The 20,494-nt window shown below is 42.7% G+C and overlaps 1 protein-coding gene across 1 annotated transcript in view; it reads right to left on the bottom strand.

The window, feature by feature from the left end:
- The window catches only part of LOC133345007 (supervillin-like), a 107,494-nt gene that overhangs the window by 69,548 nt on the left and 17,452 nt on the right, over positions 1 to 20,494 (bottom strand). The window contains 7 exon segments of the mRNA XM_061555347.1: positions 1,194 to 1,389; positions 4,257 to 4,461; positions 10,900 to 11,039; positions 14,338 to 14,402; positions 15,370 to 15,404; positions 16,787 to 16,906; positions 18,359 to 19,072. Of these exon segments, the coding sequence (XP_061411331.1) occupies positions 1,194 to 1,389; positions 4,257 to 4,461; positions 10,900 to 11,039; positions 14,338 to 14,402; positions 15,370 to 15,404; positions 16,787 to 16,906; positions 18,359 to 19,072 (1,475 nt within the window).

Below are 20,494 nucleotides of genomic sequence, written 5' to 3'. Positions count from 1 at the left end.
TCAGTGGAACTTTTGGCGCTGTCTTGGCAGCGGCACGTACATGCACACAGCACGGCTGCCATCCGAGGCTGGCCCGGGTGAACAAGCATAACAACAACAATAATCTAGTTTGGGTTCATCCTTATGGTTCTAGAGTTAAAAGGAGAATGACCATTCTACTCAATTCTGGATATGATTTGTGTGTTATTTTGCCTGATTAAATAGCCAGAGCCTGTGTTAGCACCTCACAATGCAGCACATTCCAAGTCTAGAGTGCAGCAAGAAGATTACACATGAACTACACAACAGCATGAGACAGGGCTGACCAATCAGGGCCTAATCCCATATTTGGGAAATGTGGCTGTGGTATAACAACCACCGTTCATCATGAAGTGGAGGGGATGTCACCACGGCACTTGTGCCATGCTAGGTGCACTTTGAGGCCATGTGAAGTGTTGAAGGCCCGCTGGCAGGAGGTCACAGAACAGACCCAGGTGCCATGGGTTGACTGACTGATATGACTGGTAGATGTACCAACTGTGCTCCCCATTGCCAAATCTGCCCTCCATTGTTTATGGAGAGTAACTGCCAACTCCCCAGCAGTGTTCTTTAGGAAACTCCTCCACAGAGGCCAGTCATTGGCAAGTCCAATCAACTCCAGATCCTTCTGTACCACATCAGTTCATCTCTTCTCTAGCCTGTTCCATGTACGTTGAGCCCCATCTATCTGGCCAGACAGAAGCAGCATGGGCATGCGGTGGCTGGGCATGCGAGCTAAATGACCAGCACAGCCTCATTTGTTAGAGGAGCTCACTCATGGGACTGTGTCCAGATCTTTCACGGATCTGTGAACTTCTCACACAATCCAGTCTGGCTAAACCGAGAATGGAGACAGATTTGAAAAAATACTATTCTGCTTTAAATTTGGATTTGCTAAATATGTACACGTATTCAGTATTCGTCGAAATAGCCAAGTGCACCCCGGATATTAAAGCTGGTTATTACTTCATATTTGGTAAATAAATATATTTATTGAGTAATCCCATTCTAAAACAAGATAAACACAACATGGCTCATGGATCATCCGAGGGCAACTTTATATAATCTGCATAAAACTTGGCTTAAGCCTCGAATTTTCCTCCCCCTGGTTACGACGATAAGGAATTAATCGTACCCATGGTGTGTGGGTCATGACAAGGTGGGCAGTAACTCACTGGCGAGGGGCACTGGTCGACCGAGTGGGGGCCGGGTCCTGGCGGCACCAACACTGTCCACAGGAGGCTTCCCCAGGCTGAGTGAGCCGTCGTGCTCGCCGAGACGACGGCTCCCATGGTGATCGGTGGCGGCGGCCACGCCAGGCCTCCTCGCGTCATGGCCACCAGCTTCTTCCAGCTTCCGCTGCGATAAGCCCTGAGACGTACGGCGATCGATGCTCGATTAAAACAGCGGCTTTCCGTCACGTAACTTTGCGCTATGATGGAACACTCGCAGCTACGCGGGAAACCGCTGCGACAGCACGCACAGTAGAAGCGCCGCACCTCAAAACGGCATGCGCAAGCAGCGGCTGTTCACTGCACCACGGTACAAACAGTATCTATAACTGCACACAAAATACGCACAGGTTTATAATTATTTATTTATTATAATCATTGTTGCTGAGCACAGGCCCAAAGTCTCAAAATATGCCAAGAAGCCAACAACAACAGCACTATTAAAGTTGTAATAAATACGAGTTAATACATTTCTTAAATTGAGCAACCAAGAATGTGGGAAAAAGAGATGATTCGAGGGAATTCAAATAGGAAGGCTCCCACCTGCAGTTTGGCTGGGACATATAGGCAGAATCTAATCCGGCATATACTCTATAAAGAAAATCTACTCTTATCCACAGTAACTAAAATATTAAAAAATCTGGTGATAAGTTTTATATAGTGTCATTCATGTAAATTGCATTTCAAAATTGCTGAGAAAACACAGACAAGCTGCAAGGCTGCCAGCCGGTGAGCTGGCACCATAAATTGCTCTGCAGTTCTCTATATATTAAGATGTTTTCAGCCAATTAGTGAGTGTGTATACATGTGGGAGAAAAGCAGCCAGAGAAAACCAATAAGTGTGACGGAGCAACAATCTATCCCATACAGAAGGGGCAGATGATATTTGTCCACACTCTGCTGTCCTGCATTCTGCTGGCAAGCCATGGTGGGGCACATCGATGCCCATGGGAAGAGAGTTTCACAAAAAATTTAATTTCAAGTAAAAAAGGAAGATAGAAAAACAGCCAGTGACATGTGTTTAAATTATCATAATATGTGTATGATAATATTGATGCTAATCAGTATTATTGATGACGATGACAATGATGATTTGAAGCTTTCGTGACTGCAGGAATCCATACTCTTTGGTTCTTTCGGTAAAGTCACGTAGATAGAAAATTAATAGATCACGACGTTTCTATCGCAACACAAGCAACCGTCATCAGGTGAAACAAACACAACAGGAGGACTGCTGACGTAGGGGAAAGCGCTGCTGCAACAAGAGTTTATATAAGATTCTGGTAGGCCCAACCCAAGTGTAAGTGGGCAGAGCTACCATTGGAACCTCATTTGCCAGTAAAAATATGATAATTGTTTTTTTTTACCCTTCTATCTGGCAACAAAAAAAAAACTATGATCATATTTTTACTGGCAAATGAGGTTCCAATGGTGTAAATGCTTACCCCGAGCTCTCATACTCTGATGGTGCATTGTCTTTGAGTTGTGCGCCTTTTGGCGTCATCTGGTCCAACCCATGTGAGACTAGGCTCTAAGGAAAGCTGTCTCGGGTGTGGACCAATCAACTTCAAGGACAGTGCACATTATCAGATTTATGTTTTTTGTTTGCATTATGACTGCAGGTATTGTGGTCTATGTAAACATGACTCCTTGTAAAAAGGTGTCAGTTTTGTTGCCAGATAGAAGGGTATAAAAAACAATTATGGGCAGAGCTATAGAAGGAATTTGTACGTAAATCTTGATTTGAAGCTGTAAATGTGAGAGATTAGCATGTCAATGTGAGACGGCCCAGCCACCGGAGGTGTGCCAATGAGAAGATGAGCATGTCAATGTCAGAGAGCCGAGCAACAGGAACAAAAAACCCCGAAGAGCAAGAGATACACAGCAGTCCTCCTGCTGTGTTTGTTGCACCTGATGACGGTGGCTTGTGTTGCGATTGAAATGTCGTGATCTATACATTTTCTATCTACGTGACTTTACCGAAAGAACCAAAGAGCAAGACAATGATATTTATTATGATTATGAATGCAGATTAATGATAAATTATGTTGATATTACGTACAGCAGACAGGTTGAGTGATGATTGGGCACTCGCTAATTGAATCCAGTCACTCGCTGACTTGTGGATAGTTGCCTCCTTATTACTATTCTTTCGCTACTACCATGGTTCCTATGAATTTCACAACTTGATTCCTCTACACATTAATATAGAATTGAAGCTATCGTGACTGCAGAAATTACTATACTCATTGGGTTTTTTTTCGGTAAAGTCACGTATGTAGAAATAAAATAAAAATAAATTAAATTAAAATAAATATTTTGAAATAAGTGTTTTAAAATACGTGGTCAACCAGGTTAGTGTCTGTGTTGTTGGCCGACTGGTTTTGCATCACATTATCTTTCTAAGATTTGTTGAGTTCTCGTCTCCCATCTTCTTTTTGTATTTGCCTCCGTGCAGTTTACCGTTTTCTATGTGCTATGTGCGTGATGTCCCCCTATGTATTCCCTCGCTATGTGCTTTACCCCATTTCCACCTGATGATGATCGCTTGTGTTGCGTTCGAAACGTCGTGATTTATTTTAATTTAACTTAGTTCCTCTACACATGTTGATCATTTGGTCTACCACTCGGACTGTTTTGTCTCATCCACACTGTATTCAGCCACCACTATGCAGGTCACAACACTTTCTGCTTCTTCCCTCGCACTGCACTGCGTTAGAATCCCCCTCCCATCGTCTTTTTTTCCAAGCTCTTATATAATAACCTTTCTCAATTCAACAAACGTGTTAACTCGTGTCGATTACAACTTTTATAGTGCCGTTGTTATTGGCTGCTTGGCATTCTTTGGGACTTTGAGCCTGCGCTCATGAATTATGATAAAAGATGATCTCACTGGTGACATGACAATGAATGGTTGTGACAATGATAGACGGTGATGATGGCTGTCCCCTCCTTCTCATCGTTTCCCCATTTTTGCTTACGAACAAAATTGCTGTCCGATCTCACCTGTTGCACCTCTCTGGCTGTGATTGGCTGTGTCTGGTAACGGAGGTTGGTGCGACGGTTGGACACTTCGGGTTCCTGCCGCGAGGAGAGTTGTGGCTGCAACGGCTTGGACGGCTGGTTAAAGAGAGCCATCTTCTGCACCAAACTCAGCCGGGATGTGTCGTCCTCTCCATCTACTCCTTCCATCATGGTGGAAACATCATTTCTGCGGTCACCAAAACAGAGGGAAACGAGATTGGCTGTCAAACTGTTGCGTGAATATACCAAGTTTCGATTTAAAGCTTTCGTGACTGCAGGGATTCATCTTTTTGGTTCTTTCGGTAAAGTCACGTAGAAGGGAAGTAATAAAATAATAAAAATAAAACATAATATTATTTTATTATGTTTTATTATTATTATTTTATTACTTCCCTTCTATGTGACTTTACCGAAAGAACCAAGAAGATGAATATACCAAGTGTGGCATAATTAATACACAACAGCCAAGTGATGATGCTACTGAAGAACAAGTCAATGTTTCAGAGGATAATGTATTCGCATGCATTTTGTGGATGAAGAGTGAACACCTTCTAGTGGCAGCTCTTGGTGCAGTGCCTTGAGAGAGAAGGGACATGTGGGGTAAGTGGCCTCAGGTTGACTATTGCTGAGGGGTCAGACTGTAGGATTCACAAGCGCCCTCTTGTGGTCAGTATTGGCAGGGGAGGGACATTCAGTTAATTATTAAATATAGCATTTATATTATTGGTTCTTTCGGTAAAGTCACGTAGAAGGGAAATAACAAAATAATAAAAATTACAAACAATACAATTCTCACGACGTTTCGACTGCAACACAAGCAATCATCATCAGATGATTTCAAGCTTTCGTGACTGCAGGGATTCATATTTTTGGTTCTTTCGGTAAAGTCACGTAGAAACGTCGTGAGCATTTTATTGTTTTATATTTTATTTCCCTTCTACGTATGAATCCCTGCAGTCACGAAAGCTTTAAATCAAAATTATATTATTTTACTTTTATTATTAAATTAGATGCACAGCTGCTTCAACATGGAACGACCTCTCAGACACTATGAGATCTCTTTTACCAGTGGCAAAATATAGTAGTAGGTTTTTACCCTTTTAAACTGGTACAAAACTGGCACCTTTATTCAAGGCATCATGTTTGCAATAACCACAACACAAGTAGTCAAAAAAGCAAACAAAAAGAAGCAACTCTGATAATGATAATAATATGCACTGTCCTTGAAGTTGATTGGTCCACACCCGAGACACTTGAAAACATGCCGCCAGTCTCGACTTATTCAAATATTTATTTGCAACACATTTGCACAACATCTGTCACTGTTACGGGCAGAGTACACTCTACATGAACGGATGGCGTGCACCGCCTAATTATTTATATATGTACTTACATGTTTGTTTGGGTGTTATCTTCTTTGTATAAATACAGCCGATGTAAGTTATAGACTTTAGATGTTTGTCTACCGTGTCATCAAATGTTTGCTATGTTAATTCAACAGATGTCACGGACACCCCTGAAAACGAGTAATGTTCGACGTGAAATATTAATTAAAATAACTTTAAATTTACGACAAATTTTAGTTCAAACCGAGGCCGAGCTGCCGTGGATATACAATCTGCTCGTGTTGACAGAGTGGGCTCTTAAGATAAGAGCAGCTGTTGTGAAAGCAGGCAACTGATAGACATGTTGACAAAAGCTTCTGATGAAGGAAACTGCTGAAGTTGATGCGAGCTCTTGGTGTTTGATCAATCTGCTACGAATGGAAGCTGTTGCTCATGAAGCCATCTGATAACGTCATGAAATATATGCTTTGCAAATGCCTCAACGTGTTGAAGAAAAAAAACAAGACAACATACAGTGCGCGGGAGTCAGAAGTTATCCAACGAACCAATTAAAAGGCTTGTGACACTTTTATTCGTCAAGTGAAATGGAAAAGCCATATAAACCGCATTTGAGGACTTCATCATTAACATTATTGGAACTGTAATAAAACCTAAAAAGATTGCCAAAAGGTGAATAAGGAACACAGCACAGCTGTGAGTAAAACTCAAGTCGCAGACAACAAGTTTGCACAACGATTAACGATGTCTGTTAGAAGAACATAAACTGAAATTTAGAGGGCTTTCAATCAACTTTCCTGCAATTACCACATTTTAGGTGCCACTATTTTGCATACTAAGAATAAAGAGATAGATATTTTAAGTTAACTGGCTCAATGTGCAATGCAGGATAAGAAATGATATTGATTCCGCTACTCAAATGTTTTAAATATGATCCTTTTTGCTTTATCTTCGTGAGAACATGACAGGCCACTAAAAATCCAAAGTCTATGTTAAAAATAACTTGGCTAAAAAATTACAGTGGGATCAGCTGTACATGTTAAAACAAATTGACAGCCAAGAGAAAAGCACTCAACACGAGATAGGGGACAATTCAAATTAAGCAGTGAATGTGGGAGGGAGGATCGCTGCTACCCAGGGTTGTTGGTTTTGACATAAAAAAGGAGACAATTAAGTAGTGTTGGATAAAAAAAAAACTTGCGCTAAGAAAGTTTAGTGAAGAGGTATTAGCACAATTGCTGCTGTTTGAGTGGTGGTTATTTCCTTTCGCCGGTTAATGAAAGGTAAAACAATTATCTATGGAAATCTAGATTTGAAGCTTTCATGACTGCAGGAATCGATACTATTTGGTTATTTCGGTAAAGTCACGTAGGTATAAAATAAAATATTCAATACAGTACGCAAAATCCGTGATCTAATCCCATCTGTGAAGGATGTCATTCCTGACATGCAATATCCTGGCGTTTACAAACTAAGTTGTACCTGCGGCAGCAGCTACATCGGTGAAACAAAACGTCATGTCTCGGACCGTGTCCAGGAACACAAGACAGATCTGAAACACGGCAGAACCAATACCTCTGCCGTAGCTGACCATTGCTATTACGCTGTGGGCTCACGTGATATTGTTGTTTCCGAGACCAAGGTACTCTGCAAACCTTCGGGCTACTATCAAAGGTTTGTTCATGAAGCCATCCAGATATATAAACGTAGACATAACTTCAACCGAGAAGATGGATACATATTCAGCAATCATTGGAAGGATGTTATTAACCAGGTAAGACCCTAACTGATTTCTATCATATCTGCCAGGTCCGGGTACTAGTCTATTGGTCCGGGTACTAGTCTATTTTTCGGAGTTAACTTCCCCCCCCGCATCCCCAGCTCTCTCGGCCTCCCACTTCCAGCCCCTGCCCAATTCCCCCCGTCCAGCTTCACGTCCCTCTCCTAGCGTCCACGCAGTGCTCCCCTCCCCCTACCCCCCTCTCTCTCTCCCTCTTACCATGGCATCTCTCTCCCACTTCAGCAAAAAAAAATCTTGCTGTGATTTTCCCACCTGATGATGATTGCTTGTGTTGCAATCGAAACGTCGTGATTTATTTTCTGTCATACCTACGTGACTTTACCTAAAAACCAAAGAGTATCTATGGAAAGTTACCCAAAATAAATATAATATTTGTTAATGTGCTTGTGCACCACTAACAACACAGCATCACCAAAATAATTTGTATAATTTATGGAATTTAGGTCAGTGTTTTGGTGGCAAGTTTCATGTTCAACTATATCCTTTGCATGAACATGTATTCGCATTTAAAGAGGTCAAATGTTTAACCTCTTTTATTTGTCTCAGAAAACCAAAACCCCAAATGTTGAGAGAAGGTCGCATAACTTCAGCCCAGCAGATGAATCCATTTCCAGTCGTGATTTTCCCTGACCTAATTTTAGCATCGGTGTGTGCTGCCAAGGGCAGGCAATAGCACGAGTGTGGAAGGGAAGTTGGATGAGAAGACATCAGAGTGTGTAATTTGTGCTGTTCAGGAATACGTAATGCACATATGCAGTTTTAACGTCCCCATTTTGTTAAAAGTAGATAGTGGACATTTCAATAGAAGCACACCTGATGGCCATAATGCAAAAGTTAAAATGTACATATGCTGCAAAAGGGAGAGCAATGGCTGATGCCAGGCCTTGGTGCCTGGCATCAAATGTGAGCTATGTTTGGCTTTGCAATCAGCTGCTATCACAGAGAGAATGGGGGAGTGCAAGAGGGCAAAGCATCAAGGTAAATTGAAACCAAGAGTCAATCCTTTATTAGGATATCCTGACCCTGGCTGTCTCCATTACACAACACTAAGCTTAGTAGTAGGTTTTTACCCTTTTAAACTGGTACAAAACTGACACCTTTATTCAAGGCATCATGTTTGCAATAACCACAACACAAGTAGTCAAAAAAGCAAACAAAAAGAAGCAACTCTGATAATGATAATAATATGCACTGTCCTTGAAGTTGATTGGTCCACACCCGAGACGGCTTTCTTTAGAGCCTAGTCCCCAATGGTGTGGGACCAGATGACGCCAGGTGTCAGTTTTGTACCAGTTTAAAAGGGTAAAAACCTACTACTATATTTTGCCACTGGTAAAAGAGATCTCATAGTGTAAATGCTTACCCCGAGCTCTCAAGACTCTGATATTGCACTGTGTTTGAGTTGTACGCCTTCTGGTGTCATCTGGTCCAACACCAATGGGGACTAGGCTCTAAAGAAAGCCGTCTCGGGTGTGGACCAATCAACTTCAAGGACAGTGCATATCATTATCATTATCAGAGTTGCTTCTTTTTGTTTGCTTTTTAGACTACTTGTGTTGTGGTTATTGCAAACATGATGCCTTGAATAAAGGTGTAAGTTTTGTACTAGTTTAAAAGGGTAAAAACCTACTACTATATTTTGCCACTGGTAAAAGAGATCTCATAGTGTAAACACTAAGCTTGTTTAAAAGCAGACCTTGTTTATCTGTTAAATAATTGCATAAATTTGATCGCTAAATTTCCACTGTAATTTTGTTAATTTTAATTGCACTTGCCGCTGCCATTTAAGCTGACGTAATTATTGACAAGATCTCATCGTGGCCAAAGCCGTTGATGCCACCACCTCACCTCGCCATTGCCAGATTCCGTACCTGCTGAACAGTCAACACGCAGTGACCTCTAAGATCCGCCCTCACAGTCTCCCACCTTGTGATCTTAAGGTCTTCACCTTGGTCGCCGAACTCGTGGAGACCACTCCAATGGCTGTATCGCCAATGAGCCCCCCCTCTGTCCTTCACACACGTCCTGCCCAACTGTTTTTTTATGCCAGATCATATCTACAAAACTTACCTGTCACGTTTTCTCCTGGACTTCTGCATTGCTTATTCTATCTGGCCATGAAATTTCTAGCATCCGTTGCAAGACACCTGTCCTCAATTGAATTGGAGCCTATGCAATCAACTGTAATTATATTCCCTATAAATGTAGTTTATCAACCATAGGTCCTCTGCCATATGCCAAACTGCACCAATATATGCCAGTATTTAGAATGATATCCGTCTTATAATAGGATAGCAATGCATGGTTTTCTTGTTACACAATTTCAACCCAGAAATACTTGCGTGGGCCCTCGATAGCATAGCCTCAAGCGAAGGTAAAGCCTGGACATGATGCCACTCCAGACCGGCTGCATCAATACAGGCAACTGCTCCAGACTAACAGGCTCTATCCACGGCGGTAACTGATAACCCTGCGAGCCTGAAACAATGCAAGAGCAGTAACTCACTCAGTAAGCAGGCATGTACAAAGGGTCGCTTGCTAATAAAGTACGGTTTTAAAGACATCCATTATTATTCACCGTGCAAATGGAGACTAAAATGCACATCTCGTTCCATATTGTACAGGTTTACCACACAATCCATAATAATAACTAGCCTTTGTGGCTATAAACAACAGTTTTATACTGAAACAATTTTTTTTTTCAAATTAAATTACAAGAAGTTTCAGTAAAAAAAGTTGATTTTACAACACAATCATCAATAGTATTAAGCAAGGATTATGTGTATGTTAGGCATAGTGTGTGTATGTTTCATCAACCAATATATTATTGACCTTTGTAACCAGGTGATAGGCCACTCAAAAGAGTATCTTTTGCAAGGGAGACATGGGGTACAAACACAAAAACAACACGCACAGTGTGAAAGATGTCGAACAGAACACAATGACAAAAACTTTAAATGTATTAAAAAAACACTAAGTAAGCAGCATACATTGGAAAATAGAACAAGCCGTGTTCGTCGTTTGGGAAATTTGTGTACAACACGTGTGGCAAGCGCGTGTTATTTTCGTTGTAGTGTGCGTGGCACGTGTCCAGGCTTCACTCAGTGGGTATAGAATTTGGTGCACACAGGTTGTACAGACTGGATGTGGCGTGAATGTGTATAGGGTGTTTACGATGGACGCATTGGGGAGGATGGATTGTATGTCTAATGAGGGGTATAATGTGAAGAGTTTGTTTTGGAAGGTTAGGTGAAGTACGTGTGTATGTATTATATGTAAGCTAGGTGTATCGCGTTTGGAGTGTTTGCATGCTCAGTAGAGTGTACGTGAGAATGCTGTTTGGATGTAGAGTGTTAAGATGCTGCTTTTAGTGTGTACAGCGTGTGCGTACTGTGTGTGGGCTGGATATAGAGTCTGATATGTGCAGGCTGTGCTGAGCGTGTGGAGTGTGCCGAGCGTGTGGAGTGTGCCGTGCCTGCACCTGCTGACAGGGTTGTAGTCGACGGGCTGGGTGCGAGAACGCTCCTGATTTCTTCGCAGCCGTCTCTCCACGGCCGCGTTGCGGCTACGTGGCTTGCCGCTGGGTGAAGCACACAGCTCCACAGATGTCCTCTCCAGCTCCTGTGCACGACAAAGGGAGAAACGAAGGTGAACATTTTGACATTGAGTCAGAAACACATCCCAATAATTTTGCTCAAAGTACTACCACACTTTAAGATAATCGAGAATGATAACACACCAATGAAATAGAGTGTTTTTTAGCCATAATCTTCCTGAACAAGAATATAAATTTACAAGAAATCTGCGCAAGTATAGGAGGATGCTCATCGTCATGTCATTCACTACCATCGTGGTTTTTTTTTTCAGTTACACAAGACTCTGACGACGCTTGCCGTAAAGCTGTAATGGTAGTGAAAGGCGAGCGAGTGTGCTTGTGGTGTGCAGCGCTCTCTCAAACGTTGGTGGCGGCAGAAAATAAAACCGCTGCCCTAAGGCAAATGTGGCGGACGCATTTTTATGCAGCCCACTAAAAATAATGGCAATGGTAACACAAGCCGCACGGATCTCCAACAACTCACGTGGCAATCTTTCGTCCACTAGTTTCTCAAAATCACAAGATGACTACTTAGCATTAGACTTTTCGTGTTATCACGTTCGTACATTTTGTGAACAGCCGAAGAACTACGAAGAGCTTCAGGCAGACTTCTAATTTTAGGCAAAGGAGATTACATGTGTAGGATTACCCTGCACGGCCGTGTAAGCTGGCATCCTGCAACAAGATCTCAGATTTCTGCTGTAACCCAAACTCTGCCATCTGCTCCTGTCCAGCACGCAAGAGCAAGCACTCGCAGTGAACTGTCCAATACCGATATTCTATCATTGTGCTACATTGCGGCAAGGTTGTCACGATCGGTGTCTCAAATATCGGTTTCAGGAGACTGGCCATTTCTGTGGATCACAATTAGTTTGATCTTTTCTGATGTCAACGTGACTCGTGTGTTCTCTTATGATGTCTCCACAGAGGAAATTCTGGAATTAAAATACCTTTCCGCTTTAGCAAATTAAATGACTGCAGCAGAACACGGAAAAGAGATTTTCAACGTGAGAAACAACACATGTTTCCGTTCACATTTTGCTGAGATCAACGTTTACCATTGGCAAATGTATAGAACAGAAGTCTTGAAACATGCATAGAGTAAATCATAGCCCATTACTCAACTTCAAAAGCGTGGACATTGTAGCAAAAAAACAACACAAATGCTGTGGGAAATCTTTAAGAAACTAACTGGTTTCAGCATAAATATATCTACAAAATGGGACCTTTTTGCCAGTATCAAAGTATGAAAAAATAAGAATAGGTTTTACCCTTTCTGGAAATAAAACTGGTGTTAAGATGTTCAAACACCAAATGGAAACCTTTTCCAAGGAACCTATTCTTATTTTTTCATATTTTGATACTGGCAAAAAGGTCACATTTTGTAGCTGCTCACCCCGAGTGATAAATGCTCTGATAGTGGCATTGTCTTTGTATTGTTCGCCTTTTGGCGATCTCTGGTCTGACACTGGTGGGGCTAGGCCCTAAAGAAGGCTGTCTCTGGTGTAGGCCAATCAGTTTCAAAGACAATGCATATATTATCAGAGCATGTTTTTTGCATATTCACCACAAGTACGTGTGGTTAATGCAGATTTGAATCCTCGCAAAAGATTTCTATTTGGTGTTTGAACATCTTAACACCTGTTTTATTTCCAGAAAGGGTATAACTTATTCTTGTTTTTCATACAGAAATATACCTCTCAAAATCAAAATCTTCACGTAAAATGCCAATGCATATAGCAGCCACATCCTTCTTCTGCCAGCTCTCAAAAAATATTATATAAGTTTGAAAGCTGACCCCAAGGTGGGCCCCTTACACAGTGTGTGACCCATAGGTGACCATTGCTATGCTTGTGTAAGAAGCCTGCCCTCCATCACCATGCATACACACACGCACACCCACCATGGAAAACATCTTCCCTGAATGTGTGAATGCACTATGCTATTTGTGAAATGCCCTATTTCAAACCTCCAAGTTGCCTATGCTATTCTACCATGAAATACTTAGCATCCTCTCCATACAAGCCTCAGTACTGCCAAAAACTACAAGAGTGCTTCAATAAGCAACGAGGTTTGAGTCATCCTGTAACCTATGTCACTGTGAATCGGTAAGCATTACATACTTAATGGTGCATGACCCTGGAAAGCGCGTGTAAGATTTTAATGTTCTGCAAATTACGCTGTGACATGGCAAATGTATCACGTGGTCAACAATGGCAGCACCCTTGAAGACCTGCACATTAGAAGAGCAGTGAGCTGTTATTTACAGGGTTTTTTCCCGCTCTGAGGGTTTAAACACAACTTAAATTTACCAAACAATGGTGGTAAACAATAGCTATTTTGGCAACATCAACTACAGCCAGCATCCATTATGAATCACAGTTCCTATGATCACTGTTACATTGTTTTTATAGCTTTCTTTTGGTGATTTCGAAAACGTATGGTTAAGCCATGTTTGTTGAAGTACGGAGTTAGCCTGATAACTTTAACTAAATTGTCTTATGGTTGTTATTGTTAGACTTGCATCCCATTGGGATTTTTGCACACAGCGTTGTAATACGGTGCTTTTTTTCTGGAAGATTTTACTGGTTTTTCCTGGATGTTTCTGTTGCGCGTCGTCACTTTAAGATGTTCTTTGTTCATGTTTTTGTTTGTTGCGGTTGCAAGAGCCTCATGGCTCACAGGGCTATACCTAAAAATGAAACTGAAACTAAACAGGTGGAATAGCTGCCATCAGGACACACGCATGTGTGTGATGATGGCAGAAGTGATTGGTAATAATCGTAATAATAGACCAGTTGATACTTCAACTACAGCCAGCATCCATTATATTGGGTGACAGGTGAGTAGGAATTAAGCACCACCATTACGTGATTTGTCTCGCATCTCTCGAGAGATGTCACCGATATAATACGTTCAAAACCGATGACCTTTAACTTTTGATGTGACAAGAGAAGAGTCATATTTAATTACAGTAATACCCCCGATTTACGTCGGGGATGCGTTCCTGAAAGGTGCGCCGAATATCGAAACAACATAAATCAAAGCAATTCACAGGGCAGGTGGAGGCAAAGGCTGTTGTGGCGACGGATACGAGAAAGGAAGGATGATGCTGTAAACGACATAAGTTTGGGTTGAGGTGATGCAATTCAGGCAGTAGTAGTAGTTAATAATAAGGTGACGACATATTTGCAAAACGACGTAAACAGGGGAGACGTAAATCTGGGTATTGATGTACCAGACTGGAAACTGTCGTGAATAAAATTAAAGCATCGCCACTCCTTCCTCTAAACCAGCCGCTGCAATCTATTCCCTCACACTCACCTTGAAGAGTGACCTTTTTTCAGCGACACTCATCTTTGCCTTATCATCCACCTTCTCTTCTTCTCCTGCAAGACATCATGAGCTGCCATCAGTGCAATGCACATTTTATTTTAGTTTAGCATTTTTACTAACTGTAATGCACTTTTCCACTAACTGTAATAGACGCAACAGAGCATTTGCCCTTCCGTCTCATTTTACATCAGCAGTAATGATATTGTGTGAAGACATTGCCAAAAATGATAAAGACTTTTGCAATATACCTATAATTCCCTATTATTGACAACCTCTGGCCTGTTTCGTCAATAGTGTGGATGAGTTGTTTACAATGGGCCTTCAGCCAAGCAAACTCTCATACCAAAGCCGAAATAAATAAAAGTTGCATTAGTACTGAAAAAGATACATTACGGTCCCAGCATGGATAATTAAATGGCCTCAGTGACATTTTGTCTCCGTTAATAAAAGTGTTGCGAAACTTCCTTCCCATGGGTGTCGAGGTGCTGTACCCTGGCTTGCCATGAGATGGCAGCACAACAACATGTGGGATAATCTCATCATTCATCTTTTCTGTATGGGGGTTTCTCCAGGTGCTCCTGCTTCCTCGCGCATGTATAAACAGTCATTTATTGTCTTTAAAAAAAATCTTAATGTATAGAAGGACTGCAGGGACTCGCTGCCTTCTGCTTGTCTGTGCTTCCTCGCGCCTCTGAGTCGTTCTCTCTCTTCTCGAGTGATCGAATAATTTACACTTCTAAAGCAACTTTCACCCGAAGGTCACAAGGTCCTGTATAGAGCAAACCGAACCATGCAGGCTTACACCAATCAATCCCTGAAAAAAAACTGCGTCTTATGGCGGAATTTGAATAAACCGAGGAAGTCAGCTGACCGAATGTCCAGTGGAAGGGAATTTCACAGCCTGGAGGCCACACGAGAAAAAGCCCGGTCACCCATCGGCACAAACAACAGGCCATAAAGAGTCCACCTATGGGTGGATATTAACGCTCCACTTGCATGGCTAAACTCCTGGGAACTCACCTTCTGACCCATCCAGGCCGATGAAAGGTCTGCTGCTGAAAAACAAACAAGCCCTTATTTCATACTCTGCTGCTTCTCAGATCCGACTCACTCACACCGAAATGCATTTATCTGTAATTTCACCACAAAACAACCACAATAACCTCATAAAAACGTACAAATATTTTCCAATGTTACTATTAACAATTGTGATATGAATCATGTTTAATGTCACGTGACATGTACCATGCCTTCAAAGTCCAAGGTGGCTTAATAATTATTTTGCAATGAATAATAACATTTGGTGATGACATGGCCAAGCAGGAGCACGTTTTTCCACTTGGTTGTAGAGGTTCAAGGTTCGAATCCAGCAGCGGTCCTGGTTTTTACTGCGGGTGTATTTAACATATCAAATGCGTGCCGTCTACTTCACAGTGGGCATTAAAGATCTCGTGACATTATTCGCAAGACTGTCGGCCATTGTGTGATAGCTTCATGGTCCAAATTTGAAGAATTACCTCCATATTACTCACGTGTAATTTACTCTACATTGCAATAATCGCCCCCTACTGTGAAATCCTTGTCAGGACCCTCCTAACTCAGGGAGGCTTTCCTGGGTAAACAAGCATAAGAAGAATAATACAGCTGTTTTTTTACAGGGTATTATGTGAACATATGTATGTTCCAATTCATGTACCTATTTTGGACCGTCATTCTGCCACATTATTTGCACAACGATGGCCGATTCCATAAATAAACAAAAACATGCCACACGTGGCAATTCATGTACAACCCATTACGTACAAAACAATATGTATTCTGCCACGATTTATCGCACAATTGCAGAATGGCCAAAAGTGTGCAGTATTAAGGGTCGAGTTGACATGACAGAATTGTGATAATTGGTGCTGATGATAATGTAAAACGAATGCTGTTGCTGCATATGATGATTATGATGATGAAAACGATGTTGTCATTACCATTGTTATTGCTGAGTTGATATTGCTTCTAATGAGGACAATGACAACGATGAAGGAATGTTTATCAGGGTGCTGGTGGGGAGGCCTACATCCAGCAGTGGATTGACAAGGGCTATACATTATTATTACACATTTTTATTCTAACCGAAATGCTTGTCGGTTTTTGTTGTTGTTATATTTGCTTGAGCATGCATGCCACTGATGTTTTCCAGGCATGCTGATTTAGCAGACTTTGAATATTTTTTATCATATCTTAATCTCTGATCTTGAGTAATACTAATTATTTATTGCCCTTTGTCAATCCACAGCTTTTGACCTTCGAGTATGTGTCGGGGAATGGTGACACAATGGTTCCTCCATCTGGCTATGAATGCAGCAATAGGTTCTTCAATCTATCTGTGTTGACATTTGAGTGTTATCCCCTCCAGGCAAGGGTTTCCTCTGTGTGTCCTGGGTACCGTGCACTGTCCTCCCGCTCGGCAGATGTGATGGGCTGCGTGCGGAAGCGTTCCGAGCTCCTCCTCTCAGCACCGCGGGGCGAGCGGGGTGAGCGTGCCACGTTGCTACCGCCACTACTACTGCAGGCAGTGGGGCGAGGTACAGCAATAAGACAGGACATTAGCAGAGCAGCACAGTGACATGCGGCAAAAGCCTATGACAACACGCAAAGCACCACGTATGCATGCACACACATCAACACAAGCGCACGATGTGAACGCATGCAAACGACAACAGTGAAGACGGTGGACGGCCAGTGGGGTCAAATGCAATGCATGGAGCCATCGCAGTCCACATCGCAGCAAAAACGCGGCCAATAGCTGGATTGCACAGTGTGTAGGTTCACGGAATTGTGATATCAAAATACCAGTATTTTGTAAGAAATGTGGACTTCATTCATGTCAACCATGAAACACGACCCCGACCGGTGAGAGTTGCGCAGCGAGATAACAGAGGCCACGTCAACTGCTGACACAGCACAAGATCTCACGAAGCAATTGCCCTGAATATGTCATCAGTCTCAATCTGTACGAACAAAACTTTATTGTAAGTACAAACCACTTATAAGTGCATTGACTGGGACTTTAAAGAAAGAGTGCATAACAACACAAATTCACGGTCTAAAACGAAAGAGGGAGCATTCTCAGTGGACGTGTATCACAGCAGCACACTGCAGGCCACTTGAGCCAGATAAAACCAGCAGTTAAAAAAACTTCAGTAACAAAGCACACATGCTACTGCTTGTACTTAACTAGGTGGGGGGGTGGGGTCCCATAACAGCGGTGCCAGTGTGCGCACACAATATAACACACATACACATAATGTGTGCTGCAGTGGGCTCGCGTGCAGAAACAAACATGTTGTCAATAGTGAGGTGACAGTAGGACGATCTTAACATCTACTGTGTTGAACAACCGAAATAATTCTAGATTTGAAGTTTTCGTGACTGCAAGGGTCCATAATCTTTGGTTTTTTCGGTAAAGTCACGTAGGTAAAAAAAGAGAAAATAAATAAAATCACGTAGTGACGCCTCATTCATTTTGCTCGAGCAGTCAACACCTGATGACGGTTGCTTGTGTTGCTTCCGAAACGTGGTGATTTAATTTATTTTCTTTTTTTACCTACGTGACTTTACCGAAAAAATCTAACCGAAATAATGTGAGAGATATATATTTGGCACTGGCACGAGTTCATGTAGATCACTCTGAAAATGAAATTTCAATACTCCTCCAATTGTTTTGGTTACGACTGGCAGTATTGTTCATGTTCACAGTAATGTTAAGTATGTCCCACTGTGCATGCAGTAAATTAGCGACACTCACACAACAGTCAAACAACGAAAGGAACTCCACACGGCAGCTTTCTTCTTGTGTCCACACAGGGCACGCTAGGGTCTGCGATGCTGCCTTTGCAGCAGACAGATTATGCACCAACTCAATTGAACAAAGCGCAGCTGACACTAAATATCACGTGCCTGAGGACCGTGCGGACAGAAGAAGAGAGCCGCTAGCTCACAGGTGGTGAAAACCTACGGGCTGTCTGTCACGCGGGCGTTCGCGGCCGCAAACAGCCTGCGCAACGTGGACACGGAGATGCGTGTCTCCAGAGGAGAACTTTTCCCCCATTCCCCCTTCGTGCCTCCCTCCCCTTCCTCTTCAACACCAACTTTCACAAACGCTGGCGACCCTTCAGCACTTGCTGGCCGACATCTGGGCCATTCCACCTCATTGGCCCACAATCCAGACGTGTTGTCGGAGCAAGAGGGGAGATCGTTTGAGAGGGATGTGGTTCTTCTCAGCCACTGGTCTCTCCTGGGTGTGATCCTTGTCGAGTGAGAACTCATGTAGTTTGAGGCAGGATCTGCAATCGGCTGAGAGTGTTGACGCATGACTCCCAGCCTGGAGTGTGATTGGGTGTCAAACTTCCTACTTGTCGCACACCTTTCAAAGGGTTCGCAACAAATTTGGTTGATTTGGTCTCCACTTGTTCTACTTTGAAGAGAATCACTCTCCGTCATTCTTCTGCCAGACCGGGAACTGTTCTCAAAGTTTCTTATCCTCAAGTTTATTTTTGAAGGAGTCTCTCCAGAGATCACTTTTCCATGCAACAATTTGTGTGCCTCTTCCTTTGGAGTGAAGTCACTGCCATGCAGCCGCACACGTTCCTGCCTCCATGGACTCTCCGGCTCCCGACGGCTCTGCTCCTGGATGCCATCGCTGAGGCTGTGATGGCTTCTCAAGAGTCGTCTTAGAGCAAGATGGAGAAACAGGAGAGGGCCTTGAGTTGCGTCGATCGCCCCCATTTACCATTACAGCACAGCACTCACACATTCAGCACCACGACACAAGAACGAGGCATGCGCAGCCTCCACAAACAAATGACGAGTCGCCGGGCCATATGGAGCATGGCATCACAGCTGACACAACCGAGGCTCCCGAGTGCCCGTGTGCCAGCACATAAACCATCACGCGAACTCCGGTCATCCTCACAGCGGCTTTTGGAAAGCCATCGAACAAAGTTAGTCACTGAATCGTGTGCTTTCAGATGTGCTTCTGCGGCCATCTGGAACGCTCTTCCTTCCGATATTAGAAAGCCACTGGAGCTATGCACTTTATAATCTGGATTGAAAACTCCTTTCTTCAGAACTGCGTTTTGGGCTTAGTTTGTTGTCCTTACCCCGCACCTTCGATTAGCGTGGCTGGCTATGTATGGTGCGAAAGAAGTTCAACATACATACATACGTACATACATACATACAACCCATGCACACTGCCTTGCGAGGCTCACTCTCAGCAGCTTTATTAATTACAATGGAACAGAGTGTTCCCTAGCAGTGAAAAACATGAAATTATGAAACAAAACTTAATATGTTCTACACTGGAGGGGGTCTCCTCAATAAATAAAGAAAACCATTTCACGCACAGGATGAGTTGAGCGGCACATACCTCCAATTAACTGCAATTATCCACAAATTTTTACCGTGGATAAGTGGAGCAAAATGCACGGATAACTCCGCAGATGATAGGATCTGCAATATTGGTCCCCTCCATTACTGAGGCTACTCTCCTGAATTCATTCAAGCAGAATGAATTCAGGAGAGAAAAAACGAGATGGATATCTAATAGCAAGTCAGTGTTACACACATGAAAGTGGAATGTAAACACACCATTAACACAACCCAGAATATCCTCTCTAGTTAAAAACTATTAAAACTATTTTTTATTGTACCAAGTAAAACCCACTGAGCTATGCAGCTCTTTTTCAGAAGTGACCGATCCAAAACATAGTTGGCTTACCACGTGGAAATGTATCGTAGCCAAATGCCCTAAACACGTGATGTTGATTTTAAATGTGGAGGGAAAAACCGGAGGACACTTGTAGGAAAATCCACGCGACCATGGGGAGAACATGCAAACTCCAAATATACAGCAGGCGTCAAGGTCGGGATTGAACCCACGTCCTCCTGCATACCAGGGGAGGGGATTTAACATCTCGCCACCACGGCATTCTGTTTAGCATAACTATAGATTGGCATACCTCCTGCTGGACATATATACACTGCCATTTACATTCACATTAAACAATAAAGAAACCACAGCAAGTGCCTGTATAAGCAGCACTGCATCCACAATGCTGTAGATACTTGACCAGACCCTCCCAAGCTACTG

Source organism: Lethenteron reissneri, chromosome 21 (assembly GCF_015708825.2).
Source record: "Lethenteron reissneri isolate LAM-NWPU_2019-01 chromosome 21, ASM1570882v1, whole genome shotgun sequence".
NCBI lineage: Eukaryota > Metazoa > Chordata > Hyperoartia > Petromyzontiformes > Petromyzontidae > Lethenteron > Lethenteron reissneri.
Note: the sequence above shows the minus strand (reverse complement) of the source record. Positions and strands in the feature narration are given on the sequence as shown.